The following is a 22,851-nucleotide window of genomic DNA, read 5'->3' on the forward strand; positions in this document are numbered from 1 at the left end:
CACGCCGTGCCGCGTGGGCGCGGGCTGACACACCAGGTGGAGGAGTGCGCGTACGGCGGCGGGGGGAGCCGCCGTGCGTGCGTGTGCGAGGAGAGCTGACGCACACACGCGTGTGTGTGGGTGTGCTGGGCGGGGGGGGGGGGGGGGGGGCGGGCGCACACGCACGCCCGGAAGCTCCGCTCCGGGGGTGGGGGCCCGCAGCAGGCGGGTCGGCAGCACCTGGTGGCTGCGGCGAGCTACGCCGGTGCCCCCCCCCCCCCGGCGCGTCCCGCCCGCCGAGGCTACGATGGATGGCGAGGGACAGCACCGGGGCTCGCCCGGTGCGCTGGCTCTCGGCGCCGTGCCCGCGCCCCCCGGCACGCTCCCGGCTCCCTGCGCAGAGAGCAGCGGCGGGCGGAGGCGGGTCCCGCTGCTCCTGAGGGGGGCCGGAGGCTGTGGGCGGGAACGCGCCCGCCGCGGAGGGGCGGGAGGGGGGTGGGGGGGGCGAGGCTCCCGCCGTCCAACGGTGTGGCGCCGTCTCGCACCCGAGGGCCCGCCTCGCCGTCCCATTGGCGGGCGGAGCCGTCCTTCGTGCGGCGCGGCGGCCAATGCGGGGCGGTGCCGGCGGTGTCCGCGCCCCGCCCCGGCTCGGTGTGTGAGCGTCTCGGTAAGGCGGCGGTCACGTGTTGTTTTGCTCTTTAGTTGGGGCACTCGGTGCGCGATGTGTTACTTACGGCGAAACTCCCGCCGGCAGCAGCCGCAGCGGCACCAGCAGCAGCGGCCGGTGAGCGGCAGCGGCGCCGCCGGTACCCGAGCCGGGGAGGACGCCGGGCCACCGCCGGCAGCACTCGCTGCCTAGAGGCGACGGCGGAGGACCCCGCTGCGGCTCCGGGCAGCCGCGCTCTTCCTGCGAAGGAATAACTTCATTTTACCCGCTTCACCCTCCGTCCTTTTCCCGCGGCGCTCGGCCCCCAGCCCAGCTCAGCGGCAGCAGCGAGAGGAGCCGGGCGGCGTTCCCGCCGCGGGGTCGGGAATGGCGAGCCCCGCTGTGATGGGGCTGTTGCCCCCCCTGAGCTCCCCGCCCGGCCCCAACCTGAACAACAACAACAACAACAACCAGGGCGTGAGGAAGTGCGGGTACCTGCGCAAGCAGAAGCACGGCCACAAGCGCTTCTTCGTGCTGCGGGGCCCGGGCGGAGGGGAGGAGGCGTCGGGCGCAGGGGGCGCCCGGCTGGAGTACTACGAGAGCGAGAAGAAATGGAGGAACAAGTCCGGGGCGCCCAAGCGGGTGATCGCCCTGGACTCCTGCCTCAACATCAACAAGCGGGCGGACGCCAAGCACAAGTACCTCATCGCCCTCTACACCAAGGACGAGTACTTCGCCGTGGCGGCTGAGAACGAGCAGGAGCAGGAGGGCTGGTACCGGGCTCTCACCGACCTGCTCAACGAGGGCAAGGCGGCTTGCCAGGGGTCCCCCCACCGTCACCTCGCCTCCCCCTTTTCCGCCTCCTGCAGCGCGGCCGCCGCCTCCCTGGCCGCCGCCGGCGAGGACCTCAACTACGGGCTGATCACCCCGGCCACCGCTGCCTACCGGGAGGTCTGGCAGGTGACGCTGAAGCCCAAGGGCTTGGGGCAGAGCAAAAACCTCACCGGCGTCCACCGGCTCTGCCTCTCGGCCCGCACCATCGGGTTCGTACGCCTCAACTGCGAGCTGCCCTCTGTCACGCTGCAGCTGATGAACATCCGCCGCTGCGGCCACTCCGACAGCTTCTTCTTCATCGAGGTGGGGCGCTCGGCGGCCACCGGCCCCGGCGAGCTCTGGATGCAGGCGGACGACTCGGTGGTGGCCCAGAACATCCACGAGACCATCCTGGAGGCCATGAAGGCGCTGAAGGAGCTGTCCGAGTTCCGGCCGCGCAGCAAGAGCCAGTCGTCGTCCTCCTCCTCCTCCGGGGGGGCCGCCGGGCCCGGCGGCAGCGGCACCTCCGCCACCCACCCCATCACCGTGCCCGGCCGCCGGCACCACCACCTGGTCAACCTGCCTCCCAGCCAGACCGGGCTCCTCCGCCGCTCCCGCACCGACAGCCTCGCCGCCGGCGCCGGTACCAAGTGCACGCCGTGCCGGGTGCGGACGGCCAGCGAGGGCGACGGCTGCCGGGTGGGCTCGGTGGCCGGCAGCCCCATGAGCCCGGGCCCCGTGCGGACCCCCCTCAGCCGCTCGCACACGCTCAGCAGCGGCGGGGGCCGGCAGGCGGGGAAGCTGCTGCCGGTGCTGGCCGGCGGCGGTCTCCAAAGCAGCCGCTCCATGTCCATGCCCGCCTCCCACTCCCCCCCCTCCGCCACCAGCCCCATCAGCCTCTCCTCCAGCAGCGGCCTCGGCTCCGAGCCTGCCCACCCGCATCACCCGCAGCGCCCGTCCAGCGGCAGCGCCTCTGTCTCCGGCTCCCCCAGCGACGCCGGCTTCATGTCCTTCGACGAGTACGGCTCCAGCCCGGGCGGCGACATGAGGCCCTTCTCCTCCTCCTCCACCGCCAGCAACCGCAGCAACACCCCCGAGTCGGTGGCCGAGACCCCTCCGGTGCGGGACCCCGGGGGCGGCACCGACCTCTACGGCTACATGGCGATGGAGCGGCCCCCGAGCGGCCGCTTCTGCTACCGGCCCTGCCCCGACGCCGCGGCCGACAGGGGCCATCGGAAGCGGACCTACTCCCTGACCACCCCGTGCCGGCAGCGGCCCGCCCCGCCGCAGGTCTCCTCCGCCTCCCTCGACGAGTACACGCTGATGCGCGCCACCTTCGCCGGCAGCGCCGGCCGCCTCTTCCCCTCCTGCCAAGCCGGGGCTTCCCCCAAAGTGACCTACACCCCCTACCCCGAGGACTACGGGGACATCGAGATCGGCTCCCACCGCAGCTCCGGCAGCAGTAGCACCAACCTGGGGCCACCGGCAGGGGGGGGAGGACGAGGAGGAGGGGGAGATGATGACGGCTACATGCCCATGACCCCCGGCGTGGCCACAGCCTTAGGGCAGGGAAGCCGGGGCAGCGAAGACTACATGCCCATGAGCCCCACCAGCGTGTCCGCCCCCAAGCAGATCCTGCAGCCTCGGGCGGGGGTGGGTGGCGGGTCCCCCGGGAACGGGAGCAGCTACAAGACCAGCTCACCCGGTGAGAGCTCCCCTGACGATAGCGGGTACATGCGGATGTGGTGCGGCTCCAAGCTGTCTGTGGAGAGCTCGGACGGGAGGCTAAGCAACGGCGACTATATCAATATGTCCCCTCGGGACCCCCAGCATGTGCCCCAGGCTCCCTCCCTTACCCCCCCAGACTTCTTTTTCAGCCCTTCGGGGCATGGGTCCAGCGAGCCCCCCAAGCCCAGCTGCTATTCGTACAGCTCCTTGCCCCGTTCTTACAAGAGCCAGGGCCTGGTGAAAGACAGCGACCAGTATGTCTTCATGAACTCCCCGGGGAGGATGATCCCAGAGGAGGCGGTGTGCGGAGCGGGCCAGTCACCCGCTGGCCCCTTCACCCCCTCCAGCCACACGGTGCCTTCGCCCCTGCGGCACAGCCGGACGGAGAGCTTCCTGAGCCAGCGGTGCCAGCGGGTGCCCCGGCCCAGCCGCCTCTCTTTGGAGACCTTGCGGACGATGCTGCCCAGCATGAACGAGCACCCTCTGCCGCCCGAGCCCAAGAGCCCTGGCGAATACATCAACATTGACTTCGGGGATGCTGCCGTCTATTCGCCCCCCTCGCTGCCCGCTGACAGCCCAGCCTCCTCCCTGGGCTCGGGCACAGGGCAGAGGCGCTCCCCTCTCTCTGACTATATGAACATTGACTTTGGGTCGCAGTCGCCCTCCCAGTCAGGCACGGTCTCGGTGGGCTCCCTGGAAGCGCTCTCGCCAGGCTCTTCGTCCAGCACCAGCCAGCCCGATGGGCGCTACCTGAAGGCGGCTGTGGGGGTGGCTTGTTTGTCCAGCCCATCCGATGGTGGGGATTACACTGAGATGACCTTTGGGATGGCCACCACCCCACCTCAACCCATCGTTCAGAAGCCAGAAAGTGCCCGGGTCACCAGCCCCACGGCTGGGGTGAAGAGGCTCACCCTTTCTGGGGTGGAGGCTTTCATTCTCTCCAGCCCTCCCCCGGACCCGAACCGGGGGGCCAAGGTCATCCGGGCAGATCCCCAGGGGCGCAGGAGGCACAGCTCGGAAACTTTCTCCTCCACCACCACTGTGACCCCTGTGTCCCCCTCCTTCGCGCATAACTCCAAACGGCACAACTCGGCCTCGGTGGAGAACGTGTCCCTCAGGAAAAGCGAAGGCCTGGAGGAGGAGCAGGGTAGCAGCCCCATGTGCCGGGAGACCTCGGCTGGCTTCCAGAATGGCCTCAACTACATTGCCATCGACGTGGTGGACGGGACCCTGGCAAACTGTGACAAAGCCAGGTCGAAAGCCAGGCATGTCCTGAACGGGGGCATCAACGGAGTGGAGATGAGCGCCTATGCCAGCATAGACTTTCTGTCTCACAACCTGAAAGAAGCGAGTGCTGTGAAAGGTGAGTAGCTACGTCTGCCAGTGCCTGCCACGCGTGTTTGTGCTTGGTGTTTGCTTCTCACCGCGGGGTTGTGTTTTGCTGGGTAGAGGGCTCTCCCTCCTCGCTTTCTTAAAAATCTCTTTCCCCCCAACATGTCCTGTAATAAACAGTCTTGGAGGAACTCCAAGAGGATCGTTGTATGAGAAAAAGTTGAATTTTGGGATATTTGTTCGCGTTTGAATTCTACTGTGCTATTATTACGAGTGTATACTTCTGGGTACCCCAATAGAAGCTAATGTTTACACAGTTACTATGTTTGGGCTGTACTTCAGAGTTTTCTTATGTAAGATTTTGGAAAGTGTTTGGAAAAATGTGACCAAAATAGTTTATGTTAATGCAGCTTCTAAATACTATTTAAAAATGTAAAGTGATTGAGTTAAAAAAACAGGATTGTTGGACCGAGGACATCAAATTACAAAAAAATCCTTGGCTCTTTAGTTGGGAAGGTCAGTCATACCAAAATGAGAAGGATAAATTTAATATCTTGATTTTGAAATATCTTATCTCTTGCAAAAGTTTAACAGTAAATCATGGTGAGCATGGAATGTGAGTTTAAAATAATAAAATCTTTCCAGAGCTCACTATATGCATGAGCTGTTGCATGTTGCATTGCACATTTCCCTTAAAGGCCCACCCTACGGTGGTCTGTAAGTACGTTCCAGCTGGCAGCTCCGTCCCAGCGTGAATGACCAGTTGGTTGGATTGCAAATACTGGGTGTTCAAAGACAAAAGCAAACAGAAGAAATCTGAAACTTAGGGTGAGAGAGAATTTAGGTTTTAATTATGTAGCTGTTCCTTTGTCGAGGTGCTAGTTATGCTGTCAAAAAAAAAAAAAAAAAGACGGAAACAAAGAAATACACCCCCCACCTCCCCCATATAGTAACCCACCTCTTAGCAAGTGAGAGTTTGTACACAACCAACTGTGTGAGGAGGGCACAGAACAGCCAGTCCGTCAAGGATTAAAAGTTAATGATGAAACACCGGAGGGATTCTCTTTGCTTTTGAATTTATGCAAGACATGGTACTTTAAAGCCGTATGCATATATAGCTGTAATAGATGTTTATGGGTCTAGCGAGGTGAAATGACATACCACGTAAAAGTAGTTGCTTGGAGGTGAGTTACACATTGCTTCTGTATTCACAGTGCTGATAGAGGTCATCAGGAATAAGCAAAGAGCAACAGTTTGTAAGAGGCACTTGCAGGTTTTTTTTTCTTCGGTTTTCTTAGTAGCTAGTTGATTTTGAAGAAGAAAATATTTTCTCTTTTGATAGGAGGTACAGGAAGATGGAAAAGATGAAAGATCCACCGTTTGCAGAGCAAGCTTTGAGCCTAATTAAGACGAGAGGATTGTTGAATGAAATGGCAAAGTTTGAAAGGATGAAGGCTTATTCTGAATGGCCGGAAGGGCTGAGGGCAGAGCGTTATTTGTCCGTTGCTGTTAGTTTTGCTGGGCTCGTCTGCAGGATCCCCGTGGCTTGCCCCGGACCGGTGCGGATGCTGCCGTTACCGCGCTCCCCCGCCGGCCTTGGCGTTGCGGTCCCGGGCGCCAACGAGCTATCGCGCCCCTTGCTCTGCAAACTCGTATTTTTATTTTTTTTATTTTTTATTTTTTTTTTTCCCGCCAAAACCGAGGAGTTTTTCTTGAGCCACCTACGGCCCCAACTGCAAACCAAGCCCCATGTTGGGAAAGAGCTATTTCCACAACATTCCCCAAACTGCTGACCCTAAGGCGGGAAAGGGGGGGGGGGGGGGGGGGGGGGAACAGGGGGAGGGGAGCGGGCACCAGTTACCGAGAAAACCTGGAGTGGATGGGAGCGCGGTCAGCAGAGCCGGAATGAAAGAGCTGATAAGAGCAGATAAGCAGGGGGAACCGGCTGCTGTCCTTCCCATCTAGTAAACAAAAGGATAATGCAATAAACATAGCCGTGTTAATTTGGTACGCGGCGTACTGAGGAGAGGGTTCAGTTCTGGCTCTGTATTTGCCAAAGGGTGGTTATAAGCTTGCCTTATTTTAATATTTAATCAGCATGCGTATTTATTTTTCCTCTTTTCCCGTAAGCTTTTTAAACGCAGACCACATCGGAAAAGCGTTCTGGGGAAGCTCGTTGAGATTTACTGGCCGACTTCTCCATCACCCCGCTTCCCTGAGAAGCGCGCGTGCCTGCTGGGCGCACCCAGGGTCGGGGGGCTCGGGGATGACCGTGGCCGGTATCGGGCCATGGCGGTAAGGAAAAAAACCCACACGAGCATCATCAGTCAGGAGCGTGCAGGGTTAGGTACCAAACCCAAGGTTTTCGGGTTAATTGCGCATATGGCAGGCGAACTGGAACAGTCACAGCACGGGGAAGGAGAAGTACATCACAAAGGACTATCGGTGTGAGTCCAAGCAAGTCGTTAACTTCTGCAAATTTCCTAGTTTCTCTTCTGGTTTTCATTGGGATTTCACACTGAAGTTTGTTTACGGAAAGACTTCTGCCACTGTTGAAAAAGATCACCAAGTATTGTGGCAGTGTATTTAAATTTCAAACGTGGTGATTTGGGAGACTACTAAGAATTTCTTGTTTTACAGAGAAACACGTATGCAGTTGAAAGAAAATTGTATTTTGAGCATAAGCAAGATTATTTTAACACAGTAGTAATTCAGGTAGATTTGAGAGAATCTAATACATAAAAATTAATGGTTCGCACAAGAGATAGCTTATATATAATCAGCATTGTTTACTTAGTTGTTTGCACTTTTTTCAAATTTTGTTTTTTGACTATATTAGCAAAGTGAGAAGCTTTACTTCTTCAGAACTTCTTCACAAACCAAGAGAGGTTTCTAGCAATTTTCAAACAATGGAGAATTCACATTTATTTAATAGTTAGAACAGAAGAGTCTCAGAGATACAGGGTATACAAAGAAGCTCCTCGTAATTACCTTCTCAGTAAATTAATTATTTCTATTTGTGTAAAATACATGTATAAACCCAGTTTGAATTCTTCCTGAAGGCCTGTAGCAGTAGATGTGTTTTCGTGGGGATAAAGGGAAATTATTTGTATCATTTAAAGGTGGCTGGTTTTCACGCGTAGCTTGTCCCTCTATCAGTAACTTGCCTCTGCTGTAGGGAGTGCTGTGCTTTTGGAAATCTGTGTCCATGTTACCCTGTCGTGGCAAGAGCAAGCAAGTGCATCCACAACTGCTGTCAAAACAGAAGAATTAAAAGGTTGCTTGAAATTACTGGTTCGTTTAGTTTTACTGTGTTCTGAAAGTGTGCAACTACTTAAGAATTGGAGAAACACTTGCCTTCACCTGATGTATAAATAAAATAATACTGTTGCTGATTGGTTAAAACTTGTTACTTGCTGATAATTAGCCTTTGTTCTTAAATTATGACTGCTTCTTTGCTTAAAAACATATGAACTGTGTATGGTTTTCATTATTTATGGAGACGTTTACACTCATTTTTCTCATATAGTGTAAATTATTTATTCCAGTATATTTATGACAGTTTACACCCAATAATGATGTGACGTTTTATGGTGGATCTTAGTTCTATTGAAATCAAATGGGAGTTTTGTCTCTGTTTCGGTGGGGTTAAGATTATACCCTTGGTGTGTAATACTGAAATTCTTAAGTAAAATTCCCATTAAATTTACTGGGTGTGTAATAGGGAATTTTGCTTAATTGAAAACACCAGACTTGGGTGGGTTATCTTTAATTTTGTTTTCTTTTCCATTAACAAAATGCTCTGTAACTTGTAAATGTTTCTAGTAGTTGGTCTAGTTTTCTAAAATTGAACAGATACTATGTGTAATGGTGCAAAAAACCCCTCCAAAACCCTGAGGGTTGTTTTCCTCCTGTGTTAGTTTCTTTTGTCTTGATTTATTTAAAGAAGTCGTCATCTGTAATGCATCTATTTAAGATCGTAATAAGGTGATTTTCGATAATAATGACCCCCTCGCCTTGTCAATTAGCTCTTACTTTTGTGAGAGTTTTATGATTGCACCTAAACAATAAAAAGCCTATCTTAAGAAATCTCTTCCTGTGTCTTTCTAATGGCATTTTAGATTCTTGAAGACATAACCCTTGTTTCCTTTTTTTTTCTTTTTTTTTCTTTTTTTTTTTTGCTTTGGGATTACTTGGAACAATGAATTATATTATTAGGGTTTCCCCCCCCCTCTAATATGCCAACTGTCATAAAGTTTTGGTTCTCAGGGGAGCATGAGAATGTTTCATTGTCTTTTTTATAAAACTTGTATTCATTTTAAAATGGTTTCTTAAAAGTATTAAAAAAACCCTATATGCTGTGTTAGAAATCTATACAACTTTCAGTCTTTTTTGAATAAATTAGTTGTAAGTGTAGTAGCTTCTCTTATTGATAAGTTCTGTGAGAACATCAAAATTAAAGCAGAAAGAACTGAACTACTTATAATACCTTACATGGTTTGTTGGGTTTTTTTACCTCTTACACTTAGAATTAAAAAAAATATGTTTTCTTTTACTACTTCTAGAAATGCATTTGTTGTAGCTCAGATTATATTTCAGAGGTGACCAAACCAAGATGGCTAAGTCTGAACCTAGCAGTGCCATATGTGAAACAGGAAATGTAAACTGAAGTTATCTAAGATTAAATAATGCCTTTGATATTTTTAATTATGTTGATTATATGGATGTCAGCTTTTTACAAGCAGACAGAATATTAAAATGTGTAACATGTATTAGACTTTTATTTTCCTTTATACTTTAAATTATGTTTAACTATACAGCTCATAGAAAGAATGTCATGGTTACTTTGAGTCATTTAAGATAAATTGTTATAGGCCAAGTGAATGGTGGGTTTGTTCTAAAATGAACCAGTACAGTCATTGCTCAAGGCAGAGGAAATGCTTAGGTTGATGATTGCTTCTGATTACTTGATTTCTTTCAAGATAGCTACAGAGACTAATGTTCGCTTGTAAGTAAAATGGGTAAAGGAATGTTTGAACACAAAGAGATTAGGATGTGTTTTACATGGTGGTGATTTTTTTTTTAATAAGGAGGGAATAACATGGGTTTCTTTACACTTGCTTTACTATTATTTTTAAATAGGATTAATTACACTGGAATGCTGAAGTGGTATAAAAGTTGAAACACACCAAGCATCCACAGAAAAATTCAGCTAGATTTAGTGGATGCAATCTAACTTCTCTTTCTATTCAGCAGTTAAATGACAACGTAGGTACATCCACGTATTTTCTGTTTATATATCAGATTTTCTCTAAAGCATCATTAATACGTTTCTTTTAAAAAAGTAATAAACACATAAAGAAGTAGCTCTATCTGGGGTCTCTTTTTTTTTTTTTTTCTTCTCCAATTTGTTGAGGTATAGCATGCTTTTGTACTGGTCATCCATATGTTTTCTCTTGGTGTGTAGGTGTATTGTGTTTTAGTCAAAATATAGTTCAGCAGGGTTTGTGGAAGTTTAAATGTTACATGCATAATATCAATTTAAAGCGAGTATAGTGACCGATTTGATAAATTCGGACACGTAATTAGGAGGGTTTGACAACTCTCTGTTTTTTGTTGTTGTTTCTTACAATGTTTGCTTAGAAGCTATCTGTATGGATGGTAATCAGTAGCATCCCTTGAAGTTTTTAGAAGCCAGTGTAGTGACCCTGAAGTTCAGATATGTTTGTTTTGTGTGTCTGTTATCTGGCGTGTAGCTATTTTTAAAGTTTTTGTGCGTGTGGATGTAGGGGGTCAAGAGTGGCAGCCTTGAAAAGCCAAGTTCAGCTGAGCAGTCCCCTTGCTGCCGGTTGTTGAAAAGGCTGGTTTTCCTCCATCAACCTTTCCAAAGGAAAACTTTCCTTGGGTTTTTGGGTTGGTTGTTTTTGGGTGGTGGGGAGGCTTTTTTGTTTGGGTTTTTTTTTTTTTGGGGCAGGGGAGAAGGGGGTTTTACCTAAAGGCAGCTGAGACAAATATGAGTGTATCCAGCACATGAGCATCTCAGGTTAGTCGGTCCTCCAGGCGCTCTCAAGAGCCAGCAGCAGTAAAGAGCCAGCAAGGGTGACGGCTCCCACATCTTTTAAATGCAAGCTGTAAAGTACCATAAATTTTTCCCCTGCATCTCTGTCAGTTACAGAGGAAGCCAGGATTGCTGGTCTAGATTGTATTTGCAGTTTCCACATTAATTTAGGTAGGATGAATCCTTTAGTTGTAGGGTTGTAAGGGTTTGTATTTAAAGCAAGCTTTTAAGACTTAGGCGTTACAAGCCTGATCCAAAACACAGAGGAATCAATGTAAAGATTGCTTACATCTTTACGGAGGCTTACCTAACAAAATACACTTCATTTGTAAGTAACATCTGAGGCTGGCTCAAAGACAGCAGTAGTATGCAATCTCCGCTGTGTTGCCAGTTAGTAGTGAATAACTTTCCTGAGGAATAGAAATGATCACAGCGACTGGTCTGGGAAGTGCGTGCACATTTGCGTGGAGTTGTGCTATTGCTTGGTAGCTGAGGTGAAAAACGGGCGTTAAACTAGCACCGTTTAGGAAAGACGTTCAGTCTGGTCGGGAGAATTCCCTTTGGAAGTTGATTTAAAAGACCAAAGACAGTACTCAACGCTCTGTTACTGTCCAGGTTTTTTACTTTCAAAATTTTTTTTCAAAACAAATGGTCTCAATTTTTTTTATCAGTGATTATGGCCCAACATTGTGTATAGGTGTATCAAAAAAAGTAATTAAAACAATCTAGTCCTTGCACACACTGAAGGGCAATACACTCTGGGAAGAGGAACATTACAAGTTAACAGTGGGGAAATACTTTCCAAAATAAACCTCTCTGATAGTAGGGTTTGGGGTTTTTTGTTTGTTTGTTTATTTTCAAATACAGATTTGCCTGTCTCAGTTAAATAAAAGTTATTTTTAGAGTGTGTTTTTTATCTCAGTAAATCAATCACAGAAATAGTTAAGAGAGAAAAACAAAACCAAAAAACCAACAAAACAACCCATGCCCTAGACCTAAGCCCCCATCTCTGATGGTAACATCTACATTGCAGAAGAGTGATGCAATGGCTTGATTCCATAGATTAGGAATGATTCAGTGTTTTGTTTACATTATTTGTCAATCTCTTCAGCATCCTAGAGGAGAACACTTCCTTCCTGGCAGATGGCAGCCCCAGGGCCATGCACCTGCCATTACAAGCACTATGCACTAGTAATCTACCCCAGCATCGCTGTTGACGAGAGGCTAATGATTGGAGACTGTCTGCCTGACAGCCTAAACAAAATAGGAACATATTTGTCCTTCAGCGAGGGTCTGAGAGATCTTAGGAAGGACGGTCAGGACTGTATACTGAAGAATTACAATGGAATTTAATCTAGACCTCTTTGGTAGTGTTTGCATTGCAAGCCACTTTTAAGATAATGATGCTGCAGAAAGCGAACGATGTCTCAAAGAAGGGATTTTCTGTTTCTCCGGCGGAGCGATAGCTGATTTTATATTAATAGCTCTGTGTCGATGGGAGGAAGGCTTGTGTGATTTAGCTGGCTGTGCCATGGTCCTCTGCAGCGGAGTCTGCCCTCACTGGAAGCGGGGGGTTGGACATACTTGCACAGTCTTGTGCTGCTAAATGGGGCCAAAAAAGAAAGTCAGAAGGTCTCTTTAATTGTTTGAGTGGTGTGTTTGGTGCTTGCATAATGCATTCCTGTTTCAATCATTTTGTTTGTAATATTATATGTTTTTATTATGTCATTAGGCCAGGATCTCTTATTTTATCTTTTATTCCTTTCTCTTAGGCATTTATGTGTGTTTGCTTTTCTTCTTAGAAATGAGTGGGCGACATTTCTAGGGGACGCTACCCAAGGCGAGGGTATCTTTGAAGTAGGCCAGGATGTTCTTTGCTAAATTTAAAAACTACCCAAATATTACCCAGAGTTTGTAGAGTATTAAGCAGGATTACATGACGCACGGATTAGACATTGTTGAGCAGCTTGTTTTTGTTTGAAGGGGTCAGAAATGGAGGCACGGGGGCTTTAGTGTGATGCCAAAATAGCAAACTTGCCGATACCAGAAACAGCAGAAGTTTCTTAGAAACAGTAAAGCACAGTGGAGAATTTTCCAAGCTTTTCCAAGTGATGCTTTAGTAAAATTTGTATGATGCGTGCTGCAATGATGAGTGTAAGGTAATGAAACTTATTGTTCCATTTGGTCTCAATTTCCAAATCTGTTTCACAGAGACTTTAGAGTAAGAACAACACTCTCAGTGCAACTTGAGGCAGAGGACTTTGCTTCTCTTCAAAGACAATCCAGTAAATCATTCCAGTAACAGTGGAAAATCATGTCAATGAAATAAGATCTAAGCAGTTTTAGATTCGCTTGTTGTGTTCTGTCCTCCCAGACAGTATGTTATTTAAGAAACAGTGTTTAATACAGTCCTAATGTCCAGTTCAACCCCTCATTGAATCAACTAATGTATGGAATGAGAACTCTGAAGATTTTTAAATTTTTTTTTTCCCTTTGGATCTAGGCTTTTGCTCACCAGAAGTCACCAGATTGATTGAGCAAGACATCTGACAGTCTTTTGGGGGAGAGTTAGGCTTAACTCTTACGTAGGAGACAGTAGTGTTGAACAGTTGCTCAAGAACAAGAAAACAATAATGATGCTGGCTTAGTCTGCCTTCGCTGATGGAGATAACAGGCTATAGAGAGTTACGTATAATAACTGCTAATGCTACAGTTTAGCACTATGTAAAAGAAATAAGAATAGGATGGACAAACACATGAAAACCTCAGTTTTCTAGTTCATGCAAAACCCCTTTACATCACCAAACTGACTGCTTCAACTATCGTGGTCACTCCAGTGCTTGAATTATTGAGAAGTTATGGTGTGAATTTCTTCTGTAGTCTTTTTGCCAGTTTCTCTTATACTGAATTTCTTTAAAAACTCCAGTGAGAGGTTTTAGTTTACTTTAAGAGGCATGTAAATGTCAGGTGACGTGTCTAACCAAAATTTTCATTGATACCCCAAAAAAGACTTCTTGCAAGGGAATTACCAGATTTGGCTCTAGAAAGTGGAGGTAGAATTCTTCTGTAAGGCAGATGCACTCAGTCATGTTGTAACATCATTCATTTTTACAATGTAAAAATTTGGAGAACTTGATAAGAGGGTGGACTTGCATCTTTTACAACAGGTTTCAGTCCTGAACAATTATTTCTGTCAAGATTAATGAAATATAACTATAATGTACTGTCTCTTTAACATAACAAAAAGAAAAGTTACGCCTTTGTTGTAACAATCTTGTACAGAAACTATTAATCAGCATCAAAATCTTTATCAAAGTTGTGAACTATAAAAAGTCACTTTATAATAAAATTATTTACAACTAATTAGTTTTGATCTAGCGTAAAACTTTGAACATTTATGTTTGGATTTGGAAATCAAACTTCTATAACTTAATGCAAGGGTGAAGTTAGAGAATTAGTGCTCAGGACTTTAACAGTAGTTACAGAAAAATGACTATGTGAAGGACTATTAGGGATAAACATATGTGTCCATATTTATATGATCCTGAGGCACAGAATACTTGAGAGAATTGGCCATAAATTTAAAATTATTAGTACTTATGACTTTATAATCCCAATAGGTAGCAGTTACTCTCACAAATACCAGCGAGAGATTCTAACATGCACCAATGAGTGCTATGATAATACTACTTTCTTTTGGATATCTACAGAAGGGTAACTTAGTACACTGTTCTGTTTCAATCTTTAAATGTCAAATGAAAATCCTGTCAAGATAAGCTTTTAACTTTAACCATAACTGGTGTATTTTTAAATAAATGGTAGATTGCGTGGGTTCCAAATAAATTGGTAGTACTCGCTTGTTGAATGTTAGCCAATAGGATGATTTCCAGATACAAATGCACCAATGTGTTTCAGCATTGTAAGTAATTTCTAGTCCAGGTCCTCTCTTAATTTTTCTCTGTTAGTATGAACGTTCAAGTGACAGTAAACAAAAAGCTTTGTCAGACATGAGATAGTCCATCTGTTATTTAAAAAAAAAAAAAAAGTCAGAATCTGATAGTAGTGAAATAGCTGGACTTTTTTGTTATTGATTTCTAGTAGAACTAGAATTCAGCCCTCAGGAAATAAATTGATTGGTTTTTATTTTAATAAATGTATACTCGACTATGCTAGGAAGTGGAAACAATAGACTTGGATCTTGCAGCGTGAGTGAGCACGGTCAAACTGGTGTGTCTGAATGCAGAGGGAGCTGGTCTGTGCTGTGAAAGAGCTATGTAGGATGTTTAGATACCATGCTGCTGCTGATGGAGTCGTTGCGAGAGGTCATTTAGAGACTCTTCTGCGAGTCTGAAATTATTCCCTAAGTCTTGAGTCTGCTTCATCGGTCACAAACATGGCAAGCTTTAACTTGCCATACTGGCCGTGTGGCTGCTACATTGTCATATTAAGAGAAAATACTGCAATATTTTCTATTCCTCTCACTCCTTGGTAGATGTTTTCCATTTTCTTTGTACTCATAGATTGGCTGTTGTCACTTTTGCAGGGTGATAATGTTTCAACCATACTATTTTATGAGAGTTATTTACATGATATTTTTGATCATCTAGATTCAGGCTTGTATTCTACTTATTTTTACTTTGCAAAAGAATATAATTGCATTGATTTTTACTAATAATTTCTATATTGTTATAGTGCAGCTTGCTCTGTTTCCTTAACTAAGCATAGGAGGAGCAGAATGCTGAAGTTTGGGGTTTTTTTTAAAATAAAAATAAAAAAGGGTGCTGGGACTTTAGAACATTTACCTGGGAAATAGTGAGCTCTTTTGAGGACTGATGTGTAGGAGACAACTTTAGACTCTCCACCATGAGCAGGATGAAGTGTATACATCTTGTCCTTAGTCGGGTATCTTAACACTGAAGATGTTCTTGGTATTTCCTGTTAGTTTGCTTTAGATCCCAGCCCCTTTATCAGGCACTGATTTTTCACTTGTCTTTTTGAGGCGTACGTTTTGCAAAGGGCTACCTGAGCAGCTGACTCTTCATTCCACTCTGGAGGCAAAGTGCTGCTGAAGATGGCAAAACAGTAGACAAATAAGTCTTTTTTTGAAACTGTATGTTAAATTTCTTCTTTGCAATCTTTTAATCACATAAACCCATTGTTTTATTGGACTGTGAAGTGGCTTTATCTTACTCGTTAAGTGTAGCTGTGGTTTTGTGCGTATGTGTGTGTACATAAGCAAGATCTTAATTTTCCTTCTGTAGTCAAAGAAACATTTCACATTTTGGCATGTCTCAAAATATATTAACTCATTATATGCATCAGATACAAACAAAGCAAATTCTTACATGGAAGAAAGGAATAAAGTGTATTTGATACAAAATACATCTCTCATCAGTTAAAAAAAGCACTGTGCTAAAAAGAATTATATTTGGTAATTGTCAGTTAATCCAGGAGCAGGACACACTTGTCCAAATTCCCGTGACTGAATTTAGGAAAAACATTGGAAATAAGTGGTACCCATATTAGTACAGGATACAACATAGTAGGGCTATGAGTGTAACTGTTGGAATGAACAGCATTGCCATCTGTCTTAAGTCTGAAATTCTGTTTCTTCATTGGATCAGATGCTACTGGAGGTTTTTTCCCTAGTATGTGTCTTTGTCTTGGTGTATACGGTGCCACCTGTCGTAAACTTCTCCTCTGCTTCTGTAATGGGGTAACTTTTAATTTGATGGAGGTTTCCAAGATTTTTCATAGGAGTGATGAGATATTAATAGGGGAGGCTTGCAACCATTTCTCTTTTTTCTCATGGATTGTCTTAGGTCCCTTTTTGGGCCATTTGTGACCACATAATACCTTTTTGGAATAGTAATAATTAATTACTTCAATTAATTTTTTCAGTGTACTTTAATTAAAAATAGCTACTGGAAGTAAGGCCCTCTGCTACAGTATAAAGTAGTCCGTGGACTGTAATTTGGGAAGCTGCGATGTGGAGGAACAGTCATTTACAGCCTGTTCATGCTGGGTTTATTTTATATGTGTTTTATGGAAATGGTTAAGTGATTTTGCCCAAGTCTTATTCCTGCTGCATAGGGAAGTGTGTCTGTGGTCTCTTGTCTCAAACGTAGTTGAATCTCGGTTTTTGTTGGTTTTTTTTTACTTAAGAGACTTTTTTGATCACATTTGTAGAGGCTAAGGCATCAAAGTGGAAGACACTGTTAAAATTGTTGTGCCTTTTATTTAGTGCCTCACGTTGGTTGATTGGGTTTTCCTCCTCGTACGCAGGCATCTTGTGATAGCTGCAGAAAAGTTTTAGTAGGATTGTTTAGCACAGATGGGATGGGATTATTTGCAAGCCAAGGAAAGATATTTCAGAGGATGCCATTTATCTGTGTTTTTCCAAACAGGTTTTGTGGAATTCAGCTATGCTGGGCTCCTGTTTTGGTCAGATGGACACGAGTACAATTAAAAGGCAAAAATATCTTCATCTGAGGCCACAGGATGACCACAGGACTTCAAAATCTTATGGGACCTTAGTGTGGGTGTTCTGAGCAAAGCTGCTTAATGCCTTCTGTGTTGCAGATTCCAGCTCAAGTGTCTCCACCATGTCCTAAGGGTCTGTCTTCCTGTTTTAGATTTCCACGAATATGGTGGGTTTTTTTTCATCTAGCCAGTGTTCTCGCATGTTACGTAGAACTGAGAGGTTTGGCCCAGTCTGTAGACGCCTCCTTTGCTCCTCATTAGGAGTCTGTCGAAATGGTCTTAAAATAAGGATGTGGCTTCCATAAGTAGTCACTGAAGGATATAGGTGCCTTGTAAGTATTGAAGAGGCTGGTCAAAGCCAGACATGGAGGTGTGCACAAACCTGTCTTCCTTGACTATAGACGGAGCCTATACGCTTGGCATAAATGGAACATCCAACTTCCAGAGGTCTGTGGCTTGTGAGATCAAACTTGCTGCGTGGAGTCTATTTTAAGGAGAAGGACTTGAAATGAGACTGATACTCATGTGTGGATCAGCTGGCGTAGCTAAGTATTCCTGCCTGACCTGGACTGTGCTCTAGTTAGTTGATGATGTATTGTACTTGTTCAGTAAATGTGAAATTAAAAGGGATTTGTGTTTTCTCTAGCTATGCAGCTGCTGCACTGTTGGCTGAGCGCTTCTTAATGTATTTCCTGGTCAATCACAATACGTGAAATATGCAACGGTATCAGGGCCTGAGCACTTGGAAGCAAACTCAGGCTTTAAAGGCGCAGACGCCTTGGGGGAAATACTGGTATTTTGCAAAGTATTTCTTCGTGCGCATTGTCTGTGATCTTTTCTATTCTGTTCTTTGCAAAGCATCCTTCTAGAATGGCATCTTAGCTTTATAAAGTCTCACCTACCGCACGGTATCCTAAACAAAGTTATAGTTCCTTAACGTGACATCCTGAAGTGTTCATCACACCTATTTGAGATGGCCTAAGCAGCTCTAAAGAGCTGGGATGCTGGCAATGGGAGAAAATACATGCAGGTCTACATGTACTGGAAAGCCTCCCTGAAGTCTAGGAGAATTCTCTGCTGAGCATCGCGGGGCTAGAGCCAAACTCTTAAGTATCCTGTCTTAAGTGACAAAGATGGTTTTTAATCTGTGTTACAGAAACAGTCCTGGCAACATAATACAATTTCAAGAAGATGACAGTGTCAGTTATATAGTCGTGTGGTCAGATATGTTGCTGTAAGTAAAATGTATTTTTCAAAAATGCTCTATGAGGTACTAGTGAGCCTTTTTAAGAAAATTAAGTGTCATTGGTTGCTTATAAACATATTTACTGGCAACAAATCGGGGGAGCCATAAAACAAAACAAAGATACCTGTGTGAGAGCACTTGGGAGAGGAGGAAAAAACAGAACTGGTGAAACAGTAGAGCACAGCTCTGTGTAAATATTTACTAAGCTCTCATAATTACAGAAGAAAGCGTGTGTTGCTCTGGTGTTAGCAATATTGCATGTAAATGATGCTAATTTTTTTGGTCTTTTTTTTAAAAAAGTCTTGGAAGTTTTGAGAAAAGTGCTGTGAAATCGCACAGTGCTCTGACAGCATAGTATTTGTCGTATTTTAACAAATTTTTTTTCCATGGGGAAGGTAACATTTTGTACTGCAGGTCTCACAGCTGAAAAACAATGAAATAAGTGCTGTTTTCTAAGCTGACATTCATTGCATGCCTCAGATATTCTTGTTCCTTAGGGTAGGTAAAACTTGGCATTTTGCATTCACCTTCTTTAGCTGCCTTTCTTAAAAGTGAAGCTTTAGCATCCGTTTGGTCTTGCGGAGCTACTGAGTATGGGCTTGCTTCACTTCATTTCTGCAGTACACTATTAGATGGGGAGGATTCAAGGCACATCCAGTGGAGCTGAGAACGATCTCATTCATTCAGTACAATCTGTGTTTCTTGCTTGAGAAAGAAAGTAAAATATGAGTAAGACAGAGGAGGTAATTACTTTATATGCTTTCTACTATTGCAAGTTATTTTTACGATCAGCTTCCGGTTTTGAAACTGGTGTTCTCGGAAGATAAATTTTAACCACCAAAATTACTTTTCCAAACAGTTTACTAAGCTTTTTGCCTCTGCTTTCCAACAGAGTATGTTAGCCTCCAGGAGTGATATGTGGATGATATTTATGATGCCCATGTGAGAAAAATACATCCTCCCCTTTCATGTCTTAACATAATACTACCTTCTCTATGCAGTACAATCCGTATCAGCTTCAGAAAGAAATGCCAATTCATCTCAAGATTAAACTCGGAGCAGGAACTTACAGGAGCCCCTGTTTGGTTTTAAAAATGCAACATAAAAATGTTTGTTTTGTTTGTCTAGCATTTCTCAGAAATGCATTTGATGCAAGGGAGAATACAATCCAGTCTGTAAATGAGAAATCTACAAATAATGTTCTTTGAGACATCATTTTGCTTTGATTACTAGGGCGTTTGTCTGTTTATTGAAGGAATGGCAGGAAATATCTGCTGGGGATTGTGTTAGAGAAAGAGTGGCAGTTTTCAAGGAGACTTAGTGGGTTGCTGTAGAGTGGTAAGTATTAAGGCTCAAATGGACGAAGGTGTTGAAATCAACAGGGACGGGGCACCTGGCTAAATATTTGAATCTGGCTTTCAGACAGTAACCGTGGTGCCAAGCGTAGCTGTGGGTGCAAGCCTGTAGTCCCAAGGAAAGTTAAGGAGAGCTCTGCTCATGGTCGTGAGTCCTTTTATAAACATTATCTGGAGAGATGATCATAGCCCTGTTGTGCACCTGAGAAAAGGGTAAGATGTTTTGATCGATCTCCATGGAGGTATTATAAAGTATTTGCTTAAACTCAACTCCTTTGTTCCTGGGCAGGATCTGTCTCCCAAATCCCATGTCTGAACTGTGGGACCAGGACATTTTCCAGGCCCTGGGTTCATGGCATGGACACTCCAGTCACCTGCTGACTGCATGGAAGGTGACAGAAAAAGGCCCAGGTTTGCATCATCTCCCAGCCCCTCTGATGATACTCATTTACGGGGGAACCCCACCTGAGGCAGGGAGGGAGTCCCTGAGCACCACAGTGGGTTCTCTGGTGGCTTCCCAGAGTAACCTTCCTTACAGCTCAGGACTTCAGGGCTATTGGCCAAGCCCACTTGCCTCGTTTCAGGTGACACATAGATCATTATAAAATAGCAACTGTAATACTCTAACGAGCAGAAATAGATCTAGAAATCTTTTTGACCAGCGATAAGCTAAACTTGTTATTCAAACAGTTAGAAATAATATTCCTGCAGAAATATTTTAAGGCTTAAAAAAAAAAAAATATTCACAGAAAATAGGTACTTTCTCATCTTGGTGTTGTGAGTGTGTCCGTGCCAGAGTACTGAACCTGGCGATCGCTGGTGGCTGGGTGTCACAAGCAGAGTAAGTACCCAGGTGTGTTGCAAATGAAGTGAAGGAACATGCTCAGGGGTGATGCAATGAGGAGCAGCTTGCTCTGCTTGGAGGAAAACCTGCTGGTTACGGGTTGGGTGGCAGCTGGAAGCCGCGTCCCTAATGTGTGATGAACTGGTAAGGCTGTGCTTTGGTTTTAGTGCCCCCTCATTGTGAAAGGTTTGTAAGTGGTCTGGTAGTAGGAGGAAGTTCACCTTTCCACAAGGTTTTGTTCGAATAGCTTTTTCTCACAAATTCAGTCTTCCAAATTCTTTTTGCATTTTTGTTTCTAAGCACTTTTGTGGAGTGTTGGGGTGTTTTTGTAGTTCTTTTATGTGTTGCTAACAGGAGCAATATATTTGATAAGGCATAATCACAATGCTATTCAGTTAATTTACTGTGGTTAGTAGAAAAATATATTGTGCTTTTGTGCATGTACAGTGCCTGGAACTATAGGCTGCATTAATAGAGGTTTCTAACAACAGCAGTATAAAACCCCTAAAATTTATGGAATGAAAAACCTTTAAAATAAGGAGACTCTGGCTTTATTCATGGAAATGTTTTACTTTTTTTTAATCCAAGCATTTGTATATAGAAGCTTCAATTATTGTTTAAGTGGAATTAATAAAGCAAAAAGGTGAAGGGTTAAACCTGATTTGTACTACTGTATTAGCAACTCTGAACTATGAGATACTGTTTTAAATGAACAGAGGTAATATTACATGTAACAAGATTAATAGATAAAGTGAAATATGTAGCTGTTTAATGACTCAGTAATGATACTTCAAAAGATACAAAATTGAGAAAGTAAACTGTTCTTACATTTTCTAAGCAATATTACCCAAAACACATCAGCTCATTCTTCTTTCAGTGTGAAAAAAGGATCCTAACCTGGTCTCATGGAAAAAAATTTCTTTAAACTTGGACAGAACAAACCCCCCCCCCCCCCAAAAAAAAAAAAAAAAAAAAGAAAAAACCAATCTTCTTTGTGAAAACATACTGAGAAAGCTTTGGTTAAAGTGAAAATAAATTGTAGGAGCTATCTCTGTCAAATACTGAGAACCTATTAGGAAATTATGTAAAAAGAGAACACCTCTTCCCCCCCCCCCTTTTTTTTGTGTCTTGTTCTAAAGAGCAGACTTTAAGGAAATGGCCAAAATAGTGACCTTTGAGTAACACTGCACATCTGTGGATACTTCTTTTTCTCATCTCACAGAGAATTTCTTTTCCCTTCCTCTACTGCAGTCCACATACACAGTGCAACTGATTTCCCATCAAAGTGTTAGAAACCTGTTCAGGTAACAGTTTTTCTTCTCCCAAGAATCCTGCAGAAAGCATTGGCCAGCTGCACAGGGTTTTTCATCCCAGTTTTGCAGGGTGGTATAGAAATGCTTGGGCACCATGTTTTTGAGCCTTTCCATTGTGCTCTCAGGTTGTAGATAGGAAACGTCCATACGGGGGGAATTGCAGTTCCCGTTGCTGCGTGTCTCGATATATAGAGTAAAAGAAGGACAACGTGTCATGATATATGGACTGTGAGACTAAACTGTAGGTGGAAAGTAAGACTTCAGCTTTATTGGGGGCATTAAGCTAACGTGGCAGCTTCAGAACAAGCAGAAGGAGATCATTCTTCTTGCACCCTGTCGTTCAGGTGTGAAACTCCAGGCTACAGGGTACTAAAGGTTTCCATGAAGGGAGGTGAAGTGCAAGAGGTCCTTGATAGGTAAATCATTAGAAGCTACATGAGAATTTTGGGAAGTATTTCCATATGCTTGTTTTGGGTTTTATAGTTTTGCTTAAGCAGCTGCTTTTGACCCACTGTCTGAGAGAGCAAACTGGATTAGAGGAATCTTTAGCCTGCTTCCGTGTCGCTGTTTTGTGCTGTATTGCTCATTTCACTAAATGGTTTTGGGCAGGTTAGGGGGTGGTGGTGTCTTTTCATCACACGTGAAGTCTGCAACTTCTTGCCTAGCTTCATCTTTCCCTCACCTCTCTATACTGATTCACATTGACAACGGTGAGAACACAAAAGATTTCTAGAAAAGCATTGACAGAAGTTGAAAATAATCCTTTAAAATCTTTTTCTATCCTACTACCAGATGCTCAGAGTTTTAAGCGAGGGTGTGACAAGAGAAAGCAGTAGGGAAAAGATGGCCTGCCCATGCACGCCAGGTTGTCCCTCTTAGCCCTTCCCTGCTTTCTTTTTCTCTCCCTTTGCTCCCCATGTATCTCTTCTGTGCGAAGCAGCATGTCTCTGGATGTATCTCCTAAATTGAAAGTCCAAAAGCTGCAGCAGCCAGCCTAATGTTTAGCATGGGACCATCCAGTGTGTTTAGATGTCAGTTAGATGCATAAAGGAAT

At 45.1% G+C, this 22,851-nt stretch overlaps 1 protein-coding gene and 1 long non-coding RNA gene across 5 annotated transcripts in view; one reads left to right on the plus strand and one right to left on the minus strand.

Annotated features, from left to right (window-relative positions):
* The window catches only part of LOC142599478 (uncharacterized), a 32,366-nt gene extending 30,701 nt beyond the window's left edge, over window positions 1-1,665 (minus strand). The window contains exon 1 of the long non-coding RNA XR_012833048.1: window positions 1,571-1,665. This is a non-coding gene — a long non-coding RNA (uncharacterized LOC142599478). The remainder of the gene's footprint in view (window positions 1-1,570) is intronic.
* The window catches only part of IRS2 (insulin receptor substrate 2), a 32,239-nt gene continuing 9,855 nt past the window's right edge, over window positions 468-22,851 (plus strand). The window contains exons 1-3 of one of the 4 annotated variants that reach the window (XR_012833045.1): window positions 468-4,529; window positions 5,841-5,936; window positions 6,629-8,591. Coding sequence is in view for 3 of the 4 variants with exons in the window: in XM_075740298.1 (XP_075596413.1) it covers window positions 1,013-4,529; window positions 5,841-5,866 (3,543 nt within the window). In the remaining variant the exon portion in view is untranslated. Of the gene's footprint in view, window positions 4,530-5,840; window positions 8,592-22,851 lie in introns of those variants that run through there. The other 3 variants (XM_075740298.1, XM_075740309.1, XM_075740317.1) reach the window with 3 other exon arrangements.

Source organism: Balearica regulorum, chromosome 1, assembly GCF_011004875.1.
Source record: "Balearica regulorum gibbericeps isolate bBalReg1 chromosome 1, bBalReg1.pri, whole genome shotgun sequence".
Taxonomy (NCBI): domain Eukaryota; kingdom Metazoa; phylum Chordata; class Aves; order Gruiformes; family Gruidae; genus Balearica; species Balearica regulorum.